The sequence below is a fragment of the Aspergillus flavus genome, chromosome 5 (genome assembly GCF_009017415.1).
Source record: "Aspergillus flavus chromosome 5, complete sequence".
Lineage (NCBI taxonomy): Eukaryota > Fungi > Ascomycota > Eurotiomycetes > Eurotiales > Aspergillaceae > Aspergillus > Aspergillus flavus.
Genome location: NC_092408.1, coordinates 1,346,599 through 1,363,702, shown reverse-complemented (window position 1 = coordinate 1,363,702; position 17,104 = coordinate 1,346,599). Strand labels below are relative to the sequence as shown.

The window sequence follows — 17,104 nt, the reverse complement described above, 5'->3', positions numbered from 1 at the left end:
TCCGGAGCCTTCATTCGGCGCAAAGCCAAATCTCTGGAGTCGTTCAGAGCATTGAACATGGAGGGCACAACAAAAGGATATTTATTGACGATTTTCTTCTTGATAACTACTAAATGCATAAGCGGAAATATCTTTGCAGATAATATTCCTTCGTAGCTTGCCGAATATCAGGACATAAGAGTCGGATATGCGGAACCTTCCCCACGCACGAAGGCACTACCGCACCAACTGTCGCGGCAATCTCTCCATCTTGTAAGCATTAGCCCAGCGACTTCCTCGTTGCATTGGGAATGCGGTTTACTGGTCGCAACAGTGGCTTGGGATTGGCTTTCTCGTGAGGACCCGGTTTCTCAAAGTCGCCCTCAACCCAGGTGATGGTGTATAGTTGCACCCCAATGCGTTTTTCATTAAAATTCATTAAAATCCGATAGCGTTTTAATCAGGTCGGTGTTTATTGCAATGCAGTCATGGCGAGATGATCGCGATGGGAGACTGGAATCGCAATGAGGTCCCTTTCCCCATCGACGTATCGACATGTATACTCCGAGGCGAACATCGACGCCTCGAAGTCCAGTCCTCCGATCATGCGGTCGAATATGTCCCCTGGGTGAGAGCTTTGGTGCGGTCATATAGCCCGCAGGCGAATGATGGGTTGACTTTGCTTGTCATACAGATTGTTTCTTGTAAGAATATGGTATGATGATGAGCGAAATACCTTCGAATTATACTTGTTGACTATGTTCAGCTGTTGTGGTGGCTTTCGATTCACTTGATATCGGCCGAAATCCAATCTAAAGTCATGAAACATTTACTCTGAGAAGCCAAAAGTAGCTCCGAGTACTGTAAAGGTTGACTGGGCAACTCATTGGCCTTTCTAGAATATACAGTAGAATCGGACTAAAGACCCGAAATTGGTGTAGCGTCCATGGAATGTGATCTGCCATTCTTGAAGTCATGTGTAATGCTTTCATGTGAGCGGTTAGACCTCAAATTATCGGCAATAGACCCAAGAAAGATTATAGTCGTGTCCTTGGACTATGCGGCGCTCGCTTGACTGCGAGAGGTAGATTATATGGATGATTTGATGCGCGGAAAATAGTTGGAGATCCATGTAAGTTGGTAGATAGTATTCCTAGGTAAATTCTCTAGACATGGGTTGGCCTAGTATTGAGTTAGTTATAAGGAAAAACGAAGTGCTGTGGACCTCTAGGATAGATTGGTTGTGCCAGTCTATCTTCATCCTGAAGAAGAACAATGTAGTCGTTCTTCTTTTGTGACTTGGGTAGGAGGGACGGTATGCTAGATAGCACGTCAATTTACCGCTGATAAAGCTAGGAAAGGACATTTTTACGAGCCAAACTAATATACATTCTATTGCTCCGCTACTTGTGAAATGTCAACTTTAAGTGTGATCGCCCTGTGGAAAGTGGCGGGGCTGGCTTGGTAATTTGAAACGAATTGCTCTGGTATATATTTGCTGCGTTATGGTACATATATTGGAGTGTGAGTCACGTAACAGATGCGAGCCAATGTTGATGCTTTTATTGTATAGTAACTATTTTGTAATTCGATTGTACCTATTTTTCTATCCTACATACCCCATACTCGATTCTCCTTCTACTTCTCTTCTCAAGACCTTGTCGAAAAGATTCATTGTCCCAGAGGGCCAGAGCTGACCCGCCGAACCCTTGCCCTAGACCCTAACAACGGTGCATGAATCATGGGCCCCACTCGGAGCGGACCGAGTACACCTCCTTTGAATCCTCTCATTCTCCTGATACTCTCGCAGTCACAGATCGATCTGTTTATTCCGTACGGAGCAACTCATCGGCTATGGAATTCTCACGATGTTCAATTACCGGTATGACTCGCCTATATTTATCGGTCTCGGCATCTTGGCGCCCTCAATCTACCGAACTACTCCGATTAACCTGAGTGCGACCTGTGTTGTTCCCATTGACCAGGGTCCCAAAAGTACCCTCGCTCTCCGGCCTCGATTCGCAAAGATAGTGCCTGTCAGAACGCTATTTGGCCTTCCAAGGTTTACCGGTGAATTAAGAATTCGGTAAAATTCCGGGTGATTGTCCCCTGGGGTAATCTCTTTTCATTTGGTCCGGTTCACGTTCCCGGGATACGGAGACCAATGAAGTCGGGTGGTTTAGTGATCAATCCACAGCAGTAAGAACTATTGAGGATGATGTTTCGTCTAGATGGGGCTCGGCGATTAAAGCGCTATAGGGCATAATACAACTCAAACGGCCGCTGTCTATCGGTGAAACCGATGTCTTCATTAGCTCTGCTTGGCATGTCCACACCGTTGCACTTGGGCCACTTGTGGTCCCGCCCCAAATTGCTTAACTTGCAATGGGCCAACGGCAATTCTTCGATATGGAAGAAACAGGCATGGATTCCGTGAACATGGATACTTCACGCTGGTTTGGCTCAGACAGTTCCCACAATTTCAATTTGCCCAGTGCATTAGTTCATTCTCCCAACCCTCCTTCAATATCGTAGCTTTTTTGGGTTGCCTGGCATGATTGGGGCCGTGCCGTGAAATCAGTGGGCTATCTTGATTTTATATGAATGCCAGCAACTGCCCCAGTGGCTGCTCAGCTTGCTTCTCCTACTCAACCGCCATTTTCTTTCCTGTCATTCTTTTCGGCCATACCGCCGTCACTCTTTTTTTCTGGGCTGCTGCTGGGCCAGCTTGTCCCGTTCCCTTCATTATTGTCGTTATACTATCATTCTTTCTTATTCGTAACCTACCTTTCATTTCTTTCTGTATTTCTGGTAAATTTAAGAGACAATGCGTTCCTCTCTCTTCGGAGGCCTCGTGGCCATGAGCTCGGCGCTCGGCGCTGCGGCCATGAACTACAACTCTTCCGCCTACAGTGATTCGACGACTGGTATCGACTTCCAAAGATGGTGCGATGAAACGACCGGCTTTTGCTTCGGCTTGGCCCTCCCTGAAACGGTTGATTCAGACTTCATCGGTCAGCTGGCTGTGCCTCTTGAATCCTCCAACGGATGGGGTGGTGTCAGTCTTTCAAGCTCGATGACCAAGGCCCTTTTGATCGGAGCCTGGCCCAACGGCGACTCTGTCGTCTCGAGTCTGCGTGAAGCTCAGTCCTACACCAACCCTGACGTCTATAGCGGAGATGCCAGCCTCGAAGAGATCCCTGATGGGACTTCCATCAACAGTACTCACCTTACCTATACCTTCCTGTGCCGCGGCTGTGTCGTTGGAACGCCCACCACCTTCGGTAAAGATATGGACAGCTACTTCTTTGGCTGGGCTCTTAGCAAGACTAGCCCCAAGTCCCCCGCTTCTTCCGATGCCACTCTGAACTACCACGCTGCCGGATTCGGTAGCTTCCAGATGGTCCTCTCTGACGCCAAGTCCGCCAAGTACTCTACATGGGCCTCCAAAGCCAAGGCGTCTTCCACCACTACCCCTTCCGCCTCCGCCTCCGCTAGCCCTAGCAGCACCCCCTCAGCTAGCGCCGCCCCAACCGTCTTGAACTCGACTTATGACTACATCGTTGTGGGAGGTGGTCCGGCTGGTATCATCACTGCCGAGCGGTTGGCCGAGACCAAGAAGAAGGTCTTGCTGCTTGAACGTGGTGTTGCTCCTACCGTGCAGATGGGTAACAAGAACGCTCTTTCGTGGAACAACTCCCTGACTCCCCACGATGTTCCTGCCCTCGGTAGCTCCCTCTCTAAGCTTGGTCTCCTCGATGACTATCTTTGCGATGACACTGCTGGTATGGCGGGTTGTGTTCTCGGTGGTGGCACTATTGTCAACGCTCTTGCCTTCATCTACCCCCAAGAGGCCGATTTCAACGACAAGTGGCCTGTCGGCTGGAAGTGGGACGATGTCAAGGAAGCCGCTTCCCGTCTGTATGAGCGCAACCCTGGTAGCATTCTCCCATCCGCTGATGGCAAGCGCTATGACTATGGCATGTACGATGTCCTCGGAGGCTTCTTCAAGGGCCTCGGCTGGAAGTCGGTCAACCAACATGAGCAGCCGAATGAGAAGCACCAGGCTTATGGTTACCCATCCTGGTCCGTTGCTAACGGCATTCGTGCTGGCCCCGTTCGTTCTTACCTTCCCCTAGCTCAGGAGCTCGATAACTTCTCCCTCCGCCTTCAGACCAAGGTCCGCCGTCTGGTACGTCGCGGTGGTCGCATCACCGGTGTCGAGGTCGAGACTGAATCTGGTGCCATCGAGATCATCAACATCCGTGCTGGTGGCAAGGTTGTCCTGGCTGCTGGTTCCATGTCTACCCCTCGTGTCTTGTTCAACTCTGGTATCGGACCTGCTAAGCAGATTGAGAATGTGAAGAGCGGCTCCACTGGCATTACCGTCCCTGCCCAGGAAGAGTGGATCAACCTGCCCGTCGGTGAGAACCTGAAGGATCACCCCATGTTCACTATCAGCGTCCACACCAAGAGCAACTTCACTGCTTTCAACACCTCCAGCGTCCTCTCCGGCCCGGCTGCTGCCGTCCAGCAGCTCTACTCAAAAGGCTCTGGTGTGTTGTCCGAGGGTGGCCATCGCCTGCAGTTCTGGACCTCCAATGAAGGCAGTGACGGCAAGACCCGCTTCTACCAGGGATCTTGCAGTGTTGCCAGCGATGGTGTCATCACTATGAAGCTGTACTTGACCCACGGAGCAACCTCCTCTGGTGTTCTTGGAATCGGATCCTCCGGAGCCACCGTCATGGAGACTGAACCCTGGTTGCAGACCGATGCGGACAAGGAAGCCGTCACCCAGTTCCTCCAGGGCCTGCTGAACGACATGACGAACTCGACTGCCGGGTTCACCGTCCCCGGCTTCAGCTCTGCCGCCGATATCATCGCCAAGATGACCAGCGGGGACCATTTCGTCGGAACCACCAAGATGGGCACTGATGATGGCCGCACCGGCGGTTCCTCTGTCGTCGATACTAACGCCAAGGTCTACGGTACTGAGAACTTGGTAAGCTTTCCACTCCTATATCTAACCCTAGGCCTTCACTAACGTAAAATTAGTACGTCGTCGACGCCAGTATCCACCCCGACCTGCCTACCGGCAACACTCAGGCCATCGTCATGATTGCCGCCGAAGCTGCCGCCGCCAAGATCATCGCCGCTGGCGACTCCATCCCTGCTTCCAGCGCGTCGGTGTCGGCCCCCGCCCAGAAAACTGCCTACCCCAGCAGCGCCGCTAGCAGCAACGCCGTTACCAGCGCCGTCGCCAGCGTGTCCACTACCCCCGCTGCCTCCTCCGCGGCCCCCGAGTCCACCAGCGACTGTGACGAGACCTTCACCACCACCGTCACCCCCGCTGAAACCGCTGCCCCCACCCACGCTACCGCCGGTAGCACCACCAGGGCCGTCCTCAGCTCCACTTCTGCTGCGGCTGCTGGCACTATCTCCTCCGTGGATGCTGCCTCCGTCACCGTAGTGACAGTCACCAAGCAGGTTGTGGTCACGAGCACTACCACCATCACTGTTCTGCCTACCTTCGCCTAGACGATGAGCGGCAGTGTCATTAGGGTCATGTATATCTGCATTGACTCCGCAATGACTGGGTTTGGTTTTCTTCTTATAGATATTGTCGGTATAGAGTTTTCCAATGAAGTCTTTCATCTAAATGTGTACCATGTTCTTCTACGTAGAACCAACACAGGAAACATAAAGTTAGAGTGTATGTTACACTGATCACTGCACTCAATCACATACCTTGCATCTTTCCAAAAGCCGGTCAATATAGTAGATACAGGATACCTTCACCGAAGATCAGCATAGTGTTCGTTTCTGTTCTGGATGAAAGATTAGCAATAGGACCGGCTACAATCGGGGAGTCAATTTCTTATACAACTAGAATAGTGATATAATAGATGAGAACAGCGGTATCTAATATAGCTTAGCAGATATTATATAATGATAGTATATTTAATACTTCTGTGTAGTAGATACAAGGCGCACCGACTTGATTCAACGCAGTAATCATAGACCATCTCTCCATAATCAGGTTTGGGCAAGCTCTAGTTCTCTGTTGTCTTGCCATAACCTCACGCCTTTGATTCATCCTAGCACCCGTAAGGGTTGCCTATTCTGTTAGCCATGAATCTTCGGTTGTCGTTAATCACGTAGTTGGCATCGGTTTTATAAAATTCACAGTTGCCATTGCTCCACAAGTTCACCACGGGATATCCTCATTTCACCGCTTACCTGGGCTAGACTGTATCCTACCATCTTCTTCAGCTTGCCAAATTCCAATCATTCAACGGAATGCTTCTGTCATATTAGCCCCACCCAAGATTCTCCGCTGTCATCCATTTGTCGCATCCAGACTCACAAACAGACAAGATTGTATCGCGCTTCGGTTCCTTTGCCCTTGCTGAACGACAAATTTCTAAACAAATGGTCTTTGAAGCCATTTTATTCAGATCTTCAACGCCCTGAGAGTCACAATCGGCGTCCAAGGATCAAGTCGAGCGTCAATTGACAGAGAGATTTATAAGAAAATTCTCCATCGGCATGTCCAGTGATTTTCTATTAGAATATCCTTCGCGTCCAGTAGAGACGGGAGCAATGGACCGCTTGGGTTTCGAGGGTCGACGGGTTCCTCGGGTCCCGGCGCTGTGGTGTAAAGGAGTATAAAGTCGGAGTTGACCCGACAGCTAAAATCCCCAATGATGGCAGGGTTCCACTGACGGTTCCATTCTCTTAATGCTCGGCTGCTGATGAAACGGAGATCTCCGGGGACCAGATTATATTGTTCAGGGGTGGGCCGAAGCGGGCTGCTTCTGTTCTGTTTGAAAGAAGCTCTTCCTATCCCGTGTCTGTTCAACGGCGATATTAAAGTGCATTAATGTTGAATTAACTTGCCACCCGTGTAGGCAACCATATACTGAGCTTATTTCTTAGCTTTGCACTGATTCCGAGCGAGTTGCGGCATCTAAGAGGTTGTTTGTGTCGATCTGGAAATGTGGATATCCACAGGGATTTTCAGTGGAAAGTGCTGCCTAACTTGACCGGTCCCCCACGCCAATTGGGGTATGGATGTGTATAGGTTCGCTCGCACTTCATATACTCGCCAATGGCCAAACCCATGATTAGTTGAAAGGACTGGAATTTTCTTCATGAGCTAAAAGAAAATTCTGCTCTGCTTCGAAAATGCTTACTCCACCCTCGATTTCGAGGAGCTCGCCCGTGACATCTCCCGGCCCATACCTCTCCTATCCATCAGGGTTAGGAGTTAACCTTGACGAGGTGATGAGAAATTGGGACGAGCTGCCGCCGGAGCGGAAAAAGGCTGGTGACCGATGGTCTGCTGTGATCAACCCTGACATAGACAAGAACTGGGAGATAGACCTGCTTCATAGCGTGACGCACGATAGCATTGTCAACTGTGTCCAGTTCAGTAACGATGGCAAATATATTGCTGTTGGATGCGCAGATGGCGCGGTACAAATAGTCGAGGTTTCAACCGGAACTCAGGTGGCTCGTCTACAAGATGAGGGATATAGTCACGACTGTCTCTGTGTAAGAGTGAGGTTTTTGCCTGATAACTATCTTCTGCTGACCGCACATTGCGATGGCAATATACGCGTGCGTTTGCTCATATCGTACAAGAATATACCCGTTACTAATATATGTCTTGTCACAGGTTTGGAACTATATGGGAAGCCTTCTTCGACGAATCCCTTGTGGTAGTGAAACTGGGTTCTTCACTCTAGATCTTTCGGCTAATGGCCATCTAATTGCGTTTTCCGAGAGAAATAAGACTGTCAAGGCTTGGGATCTGGATGCAGCATCTGGTATTCGGCAGCTCGGGACGCTCCACACAGCTGACGATGTATATATAGTCGCAGTGTCTCCCGACTCAGGTTATATTGCTGCCGGATGCGACGATGGGATGATCTACATCTGGCGTGCTGCTTCACTAGGTCCTGGTACTGCTAGCGCAAGTGGGACGATAATAGAGAAAGTATTGGAGTTTCAAGCTCACGATGAGAACGTCATGGCTCTTTCATTCACTCCAGATTGCCGAAGTATTATCTCCGGGGGCATGGATGGAACAGCAAAGCTATGGAATATTGATTCCTTGAAAGCCTTCGTCAACGAAGATATAACTCCTAACGACTGTACATTGATATACAAAGCTCACCAGGTTCGCATGCAACTTTCTATCCAAGTCATTAGCTCTTCGAGGCACAACTAATTAGCCCGGAATTCAGGATATGGTTTTGACTGTCTCCCCAGATCCCACAGGCAGCTGGCTCCTGAGCGGCTCCAAGGATATGACTGTGTATCTATGGGACATTAGTACAGGTGTTGCTGAGATGCGGCTTGGAGCTCATGGAAACTCGGGTATTTACTCCTTCTATCAGAGAGTCCTGTTGCCTGTATACTGACTTCGTGGCCTTCGCTTTTAGTACTCGGTATTGCATGGAGTCCTACAGATAAGATTGTAGCGACTGGAGGCGGCGATCGCGTTCTTCAATTATGGCGGTAAGTTCGTGTCGTATGCTAGGTGGATGTTGTTCTAATTTGTCTGGTGACCATAGTCTACATAGGATAAGCCAATAATGCTGTATATTCTAGTGGTGCTCTTAAAGAGTGGATTTGTGTTACTACAGACAATCCTGCGTCAACCGTATTTCATACCCCTTCTCTGTGGATATTTCAGAATACGTAACTGACAAGTACTATTGTCGATTAACAAAATACACTCTTCAGATCTGATTAGTAAGTTATAGTAGTAAGTTAACATCGACACCGGCACCGGCTCCATCGCCGCTTACTTAGATCTCAGTCATGTTTTACAGCTACTATCCATCGATAAGGCTAGCTCTAAGGTGACCGACCTAGATAAGCAATAGAAGGAAGTAGTGACAGTCGCAACATGCCGTGAGTTTAACTCACCTAAGCTGACCACAGTCACCAAGAACCATGTTACAACAAGTCCTATTCCGTAATTATACATTACCACACTCTCAACACCCATCTTCCACACAATATCGCCCAATACCCTGACAGCATATCTTAAACCCAAACATCCCAACATACCAATTAATCAACCCAACCCTAACAAGCCGTCACCTTGGTAACAACCCTACCCGGCGACTTAACTCCACACAACGCAATAGAATCAGACATAGCATTCCCCAACGACCAATTGCCAGAACCCTCATCCCACCGACCTCCCCTAATAACAGAAATCTTCTTGTCCCGATAACTATTCGCCACTGGCTCGGCTTTCTGTCTACACCGGAAAGCCGGAACGCAGGCCGGGATACAAGCGGCAATAACCCCGGTTCCGACTTCGAGGATTGAAACGATGGCTACGTTTGTTATGGCATCTATTTAATTCATCATGTTAGTGATTGGAGGTTCTCATGCACTGACTGATAGCAGAGTAAAAAGGAGAAGAGAGGAAGGAAACATACAAGGCATATCCGGCGCGGTCAATCCACCCTGATAACAATTCCTCAAAGCATTCGAAACAGTAGCAACAAGACCGAGACTCATAAGCCCACATATCAGCGTCTTGCGACCGCGTTTAATCTTCACATCCCAGAGGATGATAACCGGAGCCGAGGTCAAGCAAAGATCGATAACGATCGTGAACGCGGACTGAACATACGCAACGCTGTACACAGTCTTCGGGGGTAGACAAGTACCGGGGACATCCTTATTCCACTGTTTCTCTAGCGGGATACAGGAGACAGCGAGAATGACGACGGCACCGATAGTAGTTAGTGTCATGAATAACATGAGCCAGGCTAGTATCCAGCGCACAGCACGGCTGTTTCGGATTCGGAGGATGTAGAAGCTGATTGAGTATTTGGTTACCAGGGCGCAGATGACGTTGAATATTTGGTAGATTGTGTTGACCTTTAGGATTTGGAGGACCGTGTGCTCTGGGTCCGGGAGGTAGATGGCGTGGCGGCCGAGGCCGAGGTTGGCTCCGAGTTGGATTGTTATGAGGCCGGCTAGGAGGGCGATCTAGGTGTCTTGACCTTAGTAGTTTTCGTATTGAGTTGGGTGAGGAGATGTATACCCAGGCGATTACGATGCATGTGTCGTCCCAGCCCCAGTTTCTGGTTAGGCGGAGGCATACCCATGCTCGTAGGAGAACGAGAGCCAGGGCGATTACCGTTAAGGTGTAATATTCTGCTAGGAGGCCGGAAGTTGTGCGGTGGTCTGGTGGGATTGGGGTGTCTAGGTCTGGGAAAGAGGCCATTGTGTTGTTAATGAGTGGAAGGTGAGGTTAATAAGCTCAAAGAAGTGCATATAAGAACAGATGCATTTTATATGTGTAGAGATGACTTTGGCCTTGAAGGCTCAGTGTAGGAGAGGAACTATTATTGTAGGTCAAATCTCATCTCATTACATGCATGATGCATCCGTTACAACAAAGGACTAGTAGGTGTCGATCAAGGATAACCGTTGCGTTCGATCGAACTGAGAACTATACCAGAATAGTTAAGCCCCTCTACCTCTTAGCTCCATCTCATTTCCACACAGAACCAATGGCAAACGCCCTTCCGTGCTTACGGGGTATCAAGTAGTAGCTTTAGGTCACGGGAAGCTATCTACCCTCGTACAATCTAATCTTACTTGCTTATTCTTTGGTTTCGGTTTCTTTATCTAACTACTCGAAGCTTGTCTGAAAAGGTTAGAAAGATAAACGTGATCGGCAAACTAACACCCTAAGCTATCCAATGCGACTTGTGTATCCATCCTCTGCGTTTGAGGCCAAGACCTCATACCTTATACACTACTCATTGAGCAGAGTCGTACATCGCACAAGTTTTTCAGCCTTCATCCTCATATTTGGTACCTGCAATATCCTATATAGACTATTGGTGAAATAACAATGACAGACCGGGCTTGTGGAGATTAACATGGGATTGGAGATGCATTCGGCCACATGCTGGGTTACAGCAAATTCTCTAGCAGGTAGTGATAAAACGCCGGATGTGGATTTGAACCATATACCAAGACAAGTCTCAGACACTTCTCAGGGTCATCTTAGACACATGCTTACTGATCTGTATATATCTCAAGTCCAGAAGATGCTCATCGAGGTAGAATATCAGACAGGAAGGAAAACTTCTTGAATATGTCGAAGCCTAACTGAGCGATTTGATTATACCGTGATCCATCCGTGACCCTAGCATCTTCTAAATCTAGCCCTCAGAAACTAAGTTAGACTCTATTCCATTCACCGTATGACTAAGAGATGGTGAAATAGGGTAAGTCCACATAAACAATGATGACAAGTTACTAGCCTTATCATTTGTGTAAGATTAGGCTGCAAATAACAGTGTAGTACCAAAACGGCATCCGAATACGTGATCTCGTTATCGTATCGAGGCAAGCAATTCGAAAGGAATATGTGACGTGAGGAACCGACGGGTACTTGACCTGACTCATTCTGGTAAAATTGACATTCATTGCCTAGAGGGATCGTCAATATAACGTTGCATGGTGTACTAAGATTTGGTACCATTATAAGCAATATTCCATGTAAACGACTGTAGCTGTAAACGAGGGATTGCAGTAAAAATGACCTTATAAAGACAACATTGGTATCCGGTCATTTTTAAGTAGTAGGAATAGGGATTTCGGGGTGCTTTCTATGAATTCTGCGTGCCCCCCAGCCAATAGAATGAAGCTCATATAGACGAGCTCACATCTGGGGGGTCAACTCCTTGCAACCCCTGTGTTTAGGCATGTTGTAGAGACAAAAGGCTTTAAAATATCTATGTAATCCTATTCAACTACGCGTGCGCGTTTGCCTCAGTCGCACTTACTATAGTAAAATGGTAGGCGGTAGGACGGGTGCACGGCCCCCTCTTAGAGATATTATAAATTTCAGATACCAGAAACTGTAAGTAAACTCTCTTTAATTTTCGACAATTCCCTAATTATACTGTAAAACAGCGTAACGCCGCAGTCCGTAATCATCAAGACCAGGTTTCATCAACCCCTAATGATATTGAAACTAGTCCGCAGCGGCAGTCTCTCTACCTGAGTAGCGGATATAGACCGGTTATATCCGATTTCCCACCACAGAATGAGCAACCTGCAGCGCTGAGCTTTGCTGAGCTTCCTACAGACAACGTGGTATAGCTGCAGAGCCTGTGATAGGCCATAAGTAAGTTTAGTGCCAACCAACTATGGTACCCCATCTATAGTGGAACCTAGCGTTTCCAGCAGGACAAAATATTGGACCGCAGTCTCCTCTATAGGTCTATAATGGATTGTTGACTGAGGAGAAATTTAATCGGTCGTAAGCCGACTTCGTCGCCACTGAGCGTGGTGTGCAGGAACTGAATGTTATGGTTATGGAAAAGCCAGAGCTCCCACTTAGCTGCACCGTTTTCATATATATTCATGCCAAATGGCCAGCGCATTGAAGACAGAAAGTAGACAGATATAATTAGTACGAATAACATAGAGTGAATATGGAGATACTGATTGGTACCACACATATATAATAAGTTCCATAACTTCACTTCACGCCTCGCTTAGAAGAAATTAGAGAAAACTACACATGGTCACGGTCTGATATTGCCAGACGTACGGCCAGCAAGGTCTAAAGGCTGCATTAGAGGTTGACCAAGGGAATTAGGATGAGTACGGGCGAAGGCTTGTGGTTTCAAGTCCGAGCCTGTCACAAGGACAGGAGAATAAGGCGCGGGGTATAGGTTTGAAGGTGGATGATCCGGGTAGTAAGATAGAAAGTGCATACTCTGTGACCTACTACTAAGAGTATTGGATCGTTGTCGTATGACCTCAGTTGCCCCACGACCACCAACTGGCGACCATAGCAAATGTAAGACCTCTCGTGTCACCTACCTATGATGCTGCGACCTCACTGATCTCCCGATCAAGTATTAGAATACATAATTCTCTCAGAGGATCTCGTCCTCCAAATGTTGTCCATCACCTCCAACATTTCCCAACAGCTGAGCCACCGAGCTGACCGGATGTCGCGTCACCATCAGGTCCCTTTCGAAACTTATCAAGACTGTGAAGCTATTATCGTCGATTTCTGCATGAACACAGGATTGACACCAACGTTTCGTAGCGTACGATTATAGAAGCATGCATTGCAATCAAAGTCTCGCGCGTACCAGTCGGCCCTCGAGTTTGTCTTTTATGTCGTACCTCAACAAGACAGCTGCGGTCACAATGTGTCCGTGGTAGAGAGATTCAGCTAGGAACGCCACAGGAGTGACGTCGATCAGCGCAGTATATCCGGGAGTTACGAATCAGTTTACTTGTAACAGCCGCTCTATGTTATAAGCAGTGATATTGTCCCTTTGATATGCACTATCGGGCCCTTCAATGATGGCTGTGAGAGCCGTGTCCCCCTTCGCAGAAACGAAATAAAGGCGAGACCCCTTGCCTATTAAAACCCGCCTACATGGGACCCATGGTATAGATAGGAGACCCAGACCCGGGATAATGATTAGCATCGTGGCATGTAGCCAGCGTACCTTACGATACCAAGGCAATACATCTTCCGGGCCAGTCATTGCCGAAACCCTATATAAATTGAATGGCAAAGGTTGTAGTCTGAGTGTAGCATGCAAGAACAAAATAGTCCTATCTGAACGTGATACGTGAGACTAATTAAAGCTGATGAAGTCAAGCAATTTCTATTGTGCTCCCTACTGATTCTCTATCCTTGTCTGTTCCGCTTACTGCTATCCACTCCTTGCATTGCATTGAATAACGTTCACGAAATTAAGAACTCATCTTCCTATCAATGGCAATTAGACAATTCGAAAGCGTAATCAAGTCCACAATGAGTTGAAAGGGATTGATCTACATTCCTGACTAGTTTACGAAATGCAAAGGGATTGCCATAGAATTACACCGCCAACGTTGGAACTAAAATCATATAGAACCTGCAGGACCAAAACTATACTTTTTTATTGGATTTGAAGTAGTCTATACGCGGTGCTTCAGGCATTTGGGATCGACCAGTGTAGATTTTCCGGGCACATTCGGCTTTGTTGAGATGGGGTATGTTCAAGCGGCCATTATGTTTTAGGCACAAAGCTATTTTCAGATAGAGATTAGACGCCATCAAAATCGAGTCAGATAATGAAGAACTTGTTGGATGTACGCAACCACCTCATGGCCTATGTCACATATCTATTGCCCCTACAAATTTTCGCAGTAATCGATATTGCGCAACGCCTCGCTGAAATTCCAAGCCTGGTTTAGCATCCCGCTTGCATGACGTGTATTGCTGTGCCCCCTGTTTTTAGGCTGTATAAACGTACAGGTAAGCCCCTGTAGAGTATTTATTTTACAAGTGGTTCGGACTGTTTATATCGGGAACGCGCTAAGGGTGATGTTTCTAGAGAGTACCTTTATTCATTCTCTATATAGATAAGGCTATGCTCTTAGTAATTTACTATGTGATGAAGAGATGTATATTTCTTTGTTGATGTGTTATGAGAGTAAGATTTTTAGGTGAAAAGTACCAACATATGCTAACCCAAGGGATGGTAATAGTAGTGAAAACTTTTAATACTTACTGTGCGAGGTTTCAAAAGTGCCACAAAGAAATCACTGGTAAGACCCATGAATATATATGGAGGCCAGATTCTTCAGTGCCGTGCAGATCTCCCCGGAAGTAGAGCGAAGGGCATTATGCTATGCTAAATATAGGCATAATTCTTGTGGTCCAAAGCATCGGATACCTCCATTTCCCGAACGACACATCAGTATTGCTGCTCTATATCATTACGACCGATCGGATCTCCAATGTCCAATGTGATCTGAACAAAGAACGTCACACGACCTAATTCACAAACATCATCTGTTAATTTCATGCTCCATTTTGTCCATTTTTCCTGTCTGGCCTCTTTTTGCCTTTCCCTCCAGTACCATATCAATTGGGGAGCCCTGACAGGTCACTTGCTCCGTAGAACGCTGAGAAAATATCAAATATCACTCGAAGATATACTCCATATTTAGACATAAACGTCCTAGGGCAGGATGTATCTCTGGGAATGGGGATAGAACTTTAGAATCGGGATATCGGTAGCGTTGCGCGAATATTTGAAGCTCAAGAGGACTCGTCCTTCCAGAATTGAACTTGAAAATTCCGTACGGAAAGAGAGATAAACCCAGATTTCCTTATAGAGCGCACCTTCAGTCTCGAACGTTCGGACTCTGTCTCGGCCGATAACCAGTTGTTTGTTGGGTGAGCCGGTCTGATACGACTGAAGCTTTGCAGTAGACGGGTGACAACATAGGAAGCATGGATTAAGGCATATTGCTCTGTGGCGATGTTAGGACTAGCCTGTAGGGGAGCAAACAAGAAGAACTTACTGCCAAGACATGTCCGCGGACCACCACTGAAGGGAACGTATGCCCAGGAAGGAGGAGACTTAGCCCATCGCTCGGGGCGAAAGGATTCGGCGTCGTCACCCCATATGTCACGGCGACGGTGCATGAAATACGGGAAGAAGATTACGAGTTGGTCTTTTGGAATAAGGATGGGAGCTTCGCCGTCTTCACCACCGCCCAAAGGCAGTGCAGTGTGTTTCTTCGCTTCGACCCCTGTTATTGGAATGGGAGGAAAGAGTCGAAGAACCTCGCGCAAAACCCATTGTAGGTATTCGCACTGGAGGAGCTTTTCTGCCGTTATCGTAGAAGAACTAAACCCATCCCTAGTTCTAGCTGGATGGCCATCGACCGGGAATGTCGACAGGATGGCCGACCGGAGCTTCTCGAGTATGTCAGGGTGCAAGGAAAGCAGTGCAAATGTGAAGCTAAGGAGAGCGGCCGTAGTATTACGGCTAGCAATGAGGAGGTTGGTCGAGTATTCGTGCAATTGTGTTTCATTGAGAGTCTCAGCCTCCATAAGAACAGCAAGAAAGGGCTTTTTCGTCCCCTCTCGTTGCAGCAGGTCATCTTTGAGCAGACGGTGGACCTGGAGTGACACATATTGCTGGACAAAGCTGAATGCGCTGCGGAATTTGCGTCTTTTGAAAAGGAAGGAGAGTCGCCCGGTAATCATGCGGACCACTACTCCCACTAGGCTGACATCAAATGCCCTGGCGAAATTTTGGGTCATGCTGGCAGCAGAATCATCTACTTCATCCATGGGGAATGAGGCCTGGGCCCACAGTTGAGAGTCTACACTGCGTCCAAAGATTGATTCAGTTGCCGTATCCATTGTAAAGCGTTCGAAGAGACTTTTCAAATCAACTGGTTCCGTCCAGCCAGACCAAGCCGGATCGTTGTCAGGAATCGCATGAGCCAAGATCCTCTCCAAATGCCTCTGGACTAGTGCCATGTCTGTGATATTACTTTTCACGAAGAGTGGGCGAAGCATATTTCGTGCGTGTTTCCATTTCTCTCCGTCAACGGTAAAAAGGCCCTCACCGAGTAGAGGGGCCATACTGCGCTTTCGAATTTTACCCGGTCCAAAACTCTCGAAGTCGGTTGACAGAATGGCTCGGATATTTTCAGGTTGTGCCGTGATGATGGCATGTAGGCCTAGTTCCTTAATCTCATGGGTAAATCCATATGTCTCAAACTGTCTGGCTAGATATCCGTCTAGAATGTCGCCTCGGAATCGAAGTCGTTCAAGGACATTGTAGATGCCCAGGGGCCCTCTGCTTTGGACACGAGGTGGATTCCGAAAAGATGATGATTGGCGCAGCTTCCTCAACTTGCAACCCTCTGTCAATCGACGGAAAATGTAGAAAAACGCAATGCAGGCCAGCAGAGCCACATGAATACGTGCCATGTGGGAAGTACGGACTCGAGTCGTATGAAAACAGCAACAACTATGATGACAAAATTTGACTACGTAGTAATAAGGCGTCGAATTATAGCAACATTAAGGAGGCTTCTAAGGAGAGCTTCGGTCACTACCCTCAAGAACCTGATGTAAGGGTTGAACTGACGCTAATACCTGGTAGCTATAAGGGCTAATAGCACAATTGAGGGTGGAGCCCAAGCAAACACATGAAGTTTGTTTCTTCTCGCGCTTTCTCTGAGGATCTACGTAGCTAGATCGGATTCATAATCCTATTCTATCACGCATGTAAGGGGAAGTACAGAA

The 17,104-nt window shown here is 47.7% G+C and overlaps 5 protein-coding genes across 5 annotated transcripts; 3 read left to right on the top strand and 2 right to left on the bottom strand.

The window, feature by feature from the left end:
- Nucleotides 1-484: 484 nt before the first annotated feature.
- F9C07_6458 (uncharacterized protein) lies at nt 485-795 on the top strand (the record flags this gene model as incomplete). The annotated part of the gene is made up of 2 exons (XM_071511470.1): nt 485-683; nt 746-795. 2 exons carry the CDS (start codon nt 485-487, stop codon nt 793-795), a joined length of 249 nt encoding a protein of 82 aa, XP_071364350.1.
- Nucleotides 796-2,371: 1,576 nt separating this feature from the next.
- F9C07_1639384 (cellobiose dehydrogenase) lies at nt 2,372-5,714 on the top strand. The gene is made up of 2 exons (XM_041292765.2): nt 2,372-4,981; nt 5,035-5,714. Exons 1-2 carry the CDS (start codon nt 2,807-2,809, stop codon nt 5,515-5,517), a joined length of 2,658 nt encoding a protein of 885 aa, XP_041147460.1. The 5' UTR covers nt 2,372-2,806; the 3' UTR covers nt 5,518-5,714.
- A 183-nt stretch (nt 5,715-5,897) lies between these two features.
- Nucleotides 5,898-8,583, top strand: F9C07_2162652 (WD40-repeat-containing domain protein). Its single transcript, XM_071509306.1, has 5 exons — nt 5,898-6,282; nt 6,347-7,602; nt 7,661-8,164; nt 8,232-8,364; nt 8,430-8,583. The coding sequence occupies exons 2-5, from the start codon at nt 7,168-7,170 to the stop codon at nt 8,507-8,509; spliced, it is 1,152 nt and encodes a 383-aa protein (XP_071364349.1). The 5' UTR covers nt 5,898-6,282; nt 6,347-7,167; the 3' UTR covers nt 8,510-8,583.
- Nucleotides 8,584-8,929: 346 nt separating this feature from the next.
- On the bottom strand, nt 8,930-10,510 carry F9C07_1639362 (uncharacterized protein). The gene is made up of 3 exons (XM_041292754.2): nt 10,058-10,510; nt 9,444-10,002; nt 8,930-9,356 (listed from the first exon to the last, which is right to left on the bottom strand). The coding sequence occupies exons 1-3, from the start codon at nt 10,238-10,240 to the stop codon at nt 9,082-9,084; spliced, it is 1,017 nt and encodes a 338-aa protein (XP_041147458.1). The 5' UTR covers nt 10,241-10,510; the 3' UTR covers nt 8,930-9,081.
- A 3,944-nt stretch (nt 10,511-14,454) lies between these two features.
- On the bottom strand, nt 14,455-17,012 carry F9C07_2162632 (cytochrome protein). The gene is made up of 2 exons (XM_071509305.1): nt 15,361-17,012; nt 14,455-15,309 (listed from the first exon to the last, which is right to left on the bottom strand). The coding sequence occupies exons 1-2, from the start codon at nt 16,784-16,786 to the stop codon at nt 15,095-15,097; spliced, it is 1,641 nt and encodes a 546-aa protein (XP_071364348.1). The 5' UTR covers nt 16,787-17,012; the 3' UTR covers nt 14,455-15,094.
- Nucleotides 17,013-17,104: the final 92 nt, after the last annotated feature.

Coding starts and splice junctions, on each gene's coding strand:
- F9C07_1639384 (XM_041292765.2), top strand. CDS start 2,807: ATGCGTTCCTCTCTCTTCGGAGGCCTCGTGGCCATGAGCTCGGCGCTC. Junction 4,982..5,034: donor TCTACGGTACTGAGAACTTG/GTAAGCTTTCCA, acceptor ACGTAAAATTAG/TACGTCGTCGACGCCAGTAT.
- F9C07_2162652 (XM_071509306.1), top strand. CDS start 7,168: ATGCTTACTCCACCCTCGATTTCGAGGAGCTCGCCCGTGACATCTCCC. Junction 8,165..8,231: donor TGATATACAAAGCTCACCAG/GTTCGCATGCAA, acceptor CCCGGAATTCAG/GATATGGTTTTGACTGTCTC. Junction 8,365..8,429: donor TGGAGCTCATGGAAACTCGG/GTATTTACTCCT, acceptor CTTCGCTTTTAG/TACTCGGTATTGCATGGAGT.
- F9C07_1639362 (XM_041292754.2), bottom strand. CDS start 10,240: ATGGCCTCTTTCCCAGACCTAGACACCCCAATCCCACCAGACCACCGC. Junction 10,003..10,057: donor CATGCATCGTAATCGCCTGG/GTATACATCTCC, acceptor CAAGACACCTAG/ATCGCCCTCCTAGCCGGCCT. Junction 9,357..9,443: donor GACCGCGCCGGATATGCCTT/GTATGTTTCCTT, acceptor TGAATTAAATAG/ATGCCATAACAAACGTAGCC.
- F9C07_2162632 (XM_071509305.1), bottom strand. CDS start 16,786: ATGGCACGTATTCATGTGGCTCTGCTGGCCTGCATTGCGTTTTTCTAC. Junction 15,310..15,360: donor TCCGCGGACATGTCTTGGCA/GTAAGTTCTTCT, acceptor ACATCGCCACAG/AGCAATATGCCTTAATCCAT.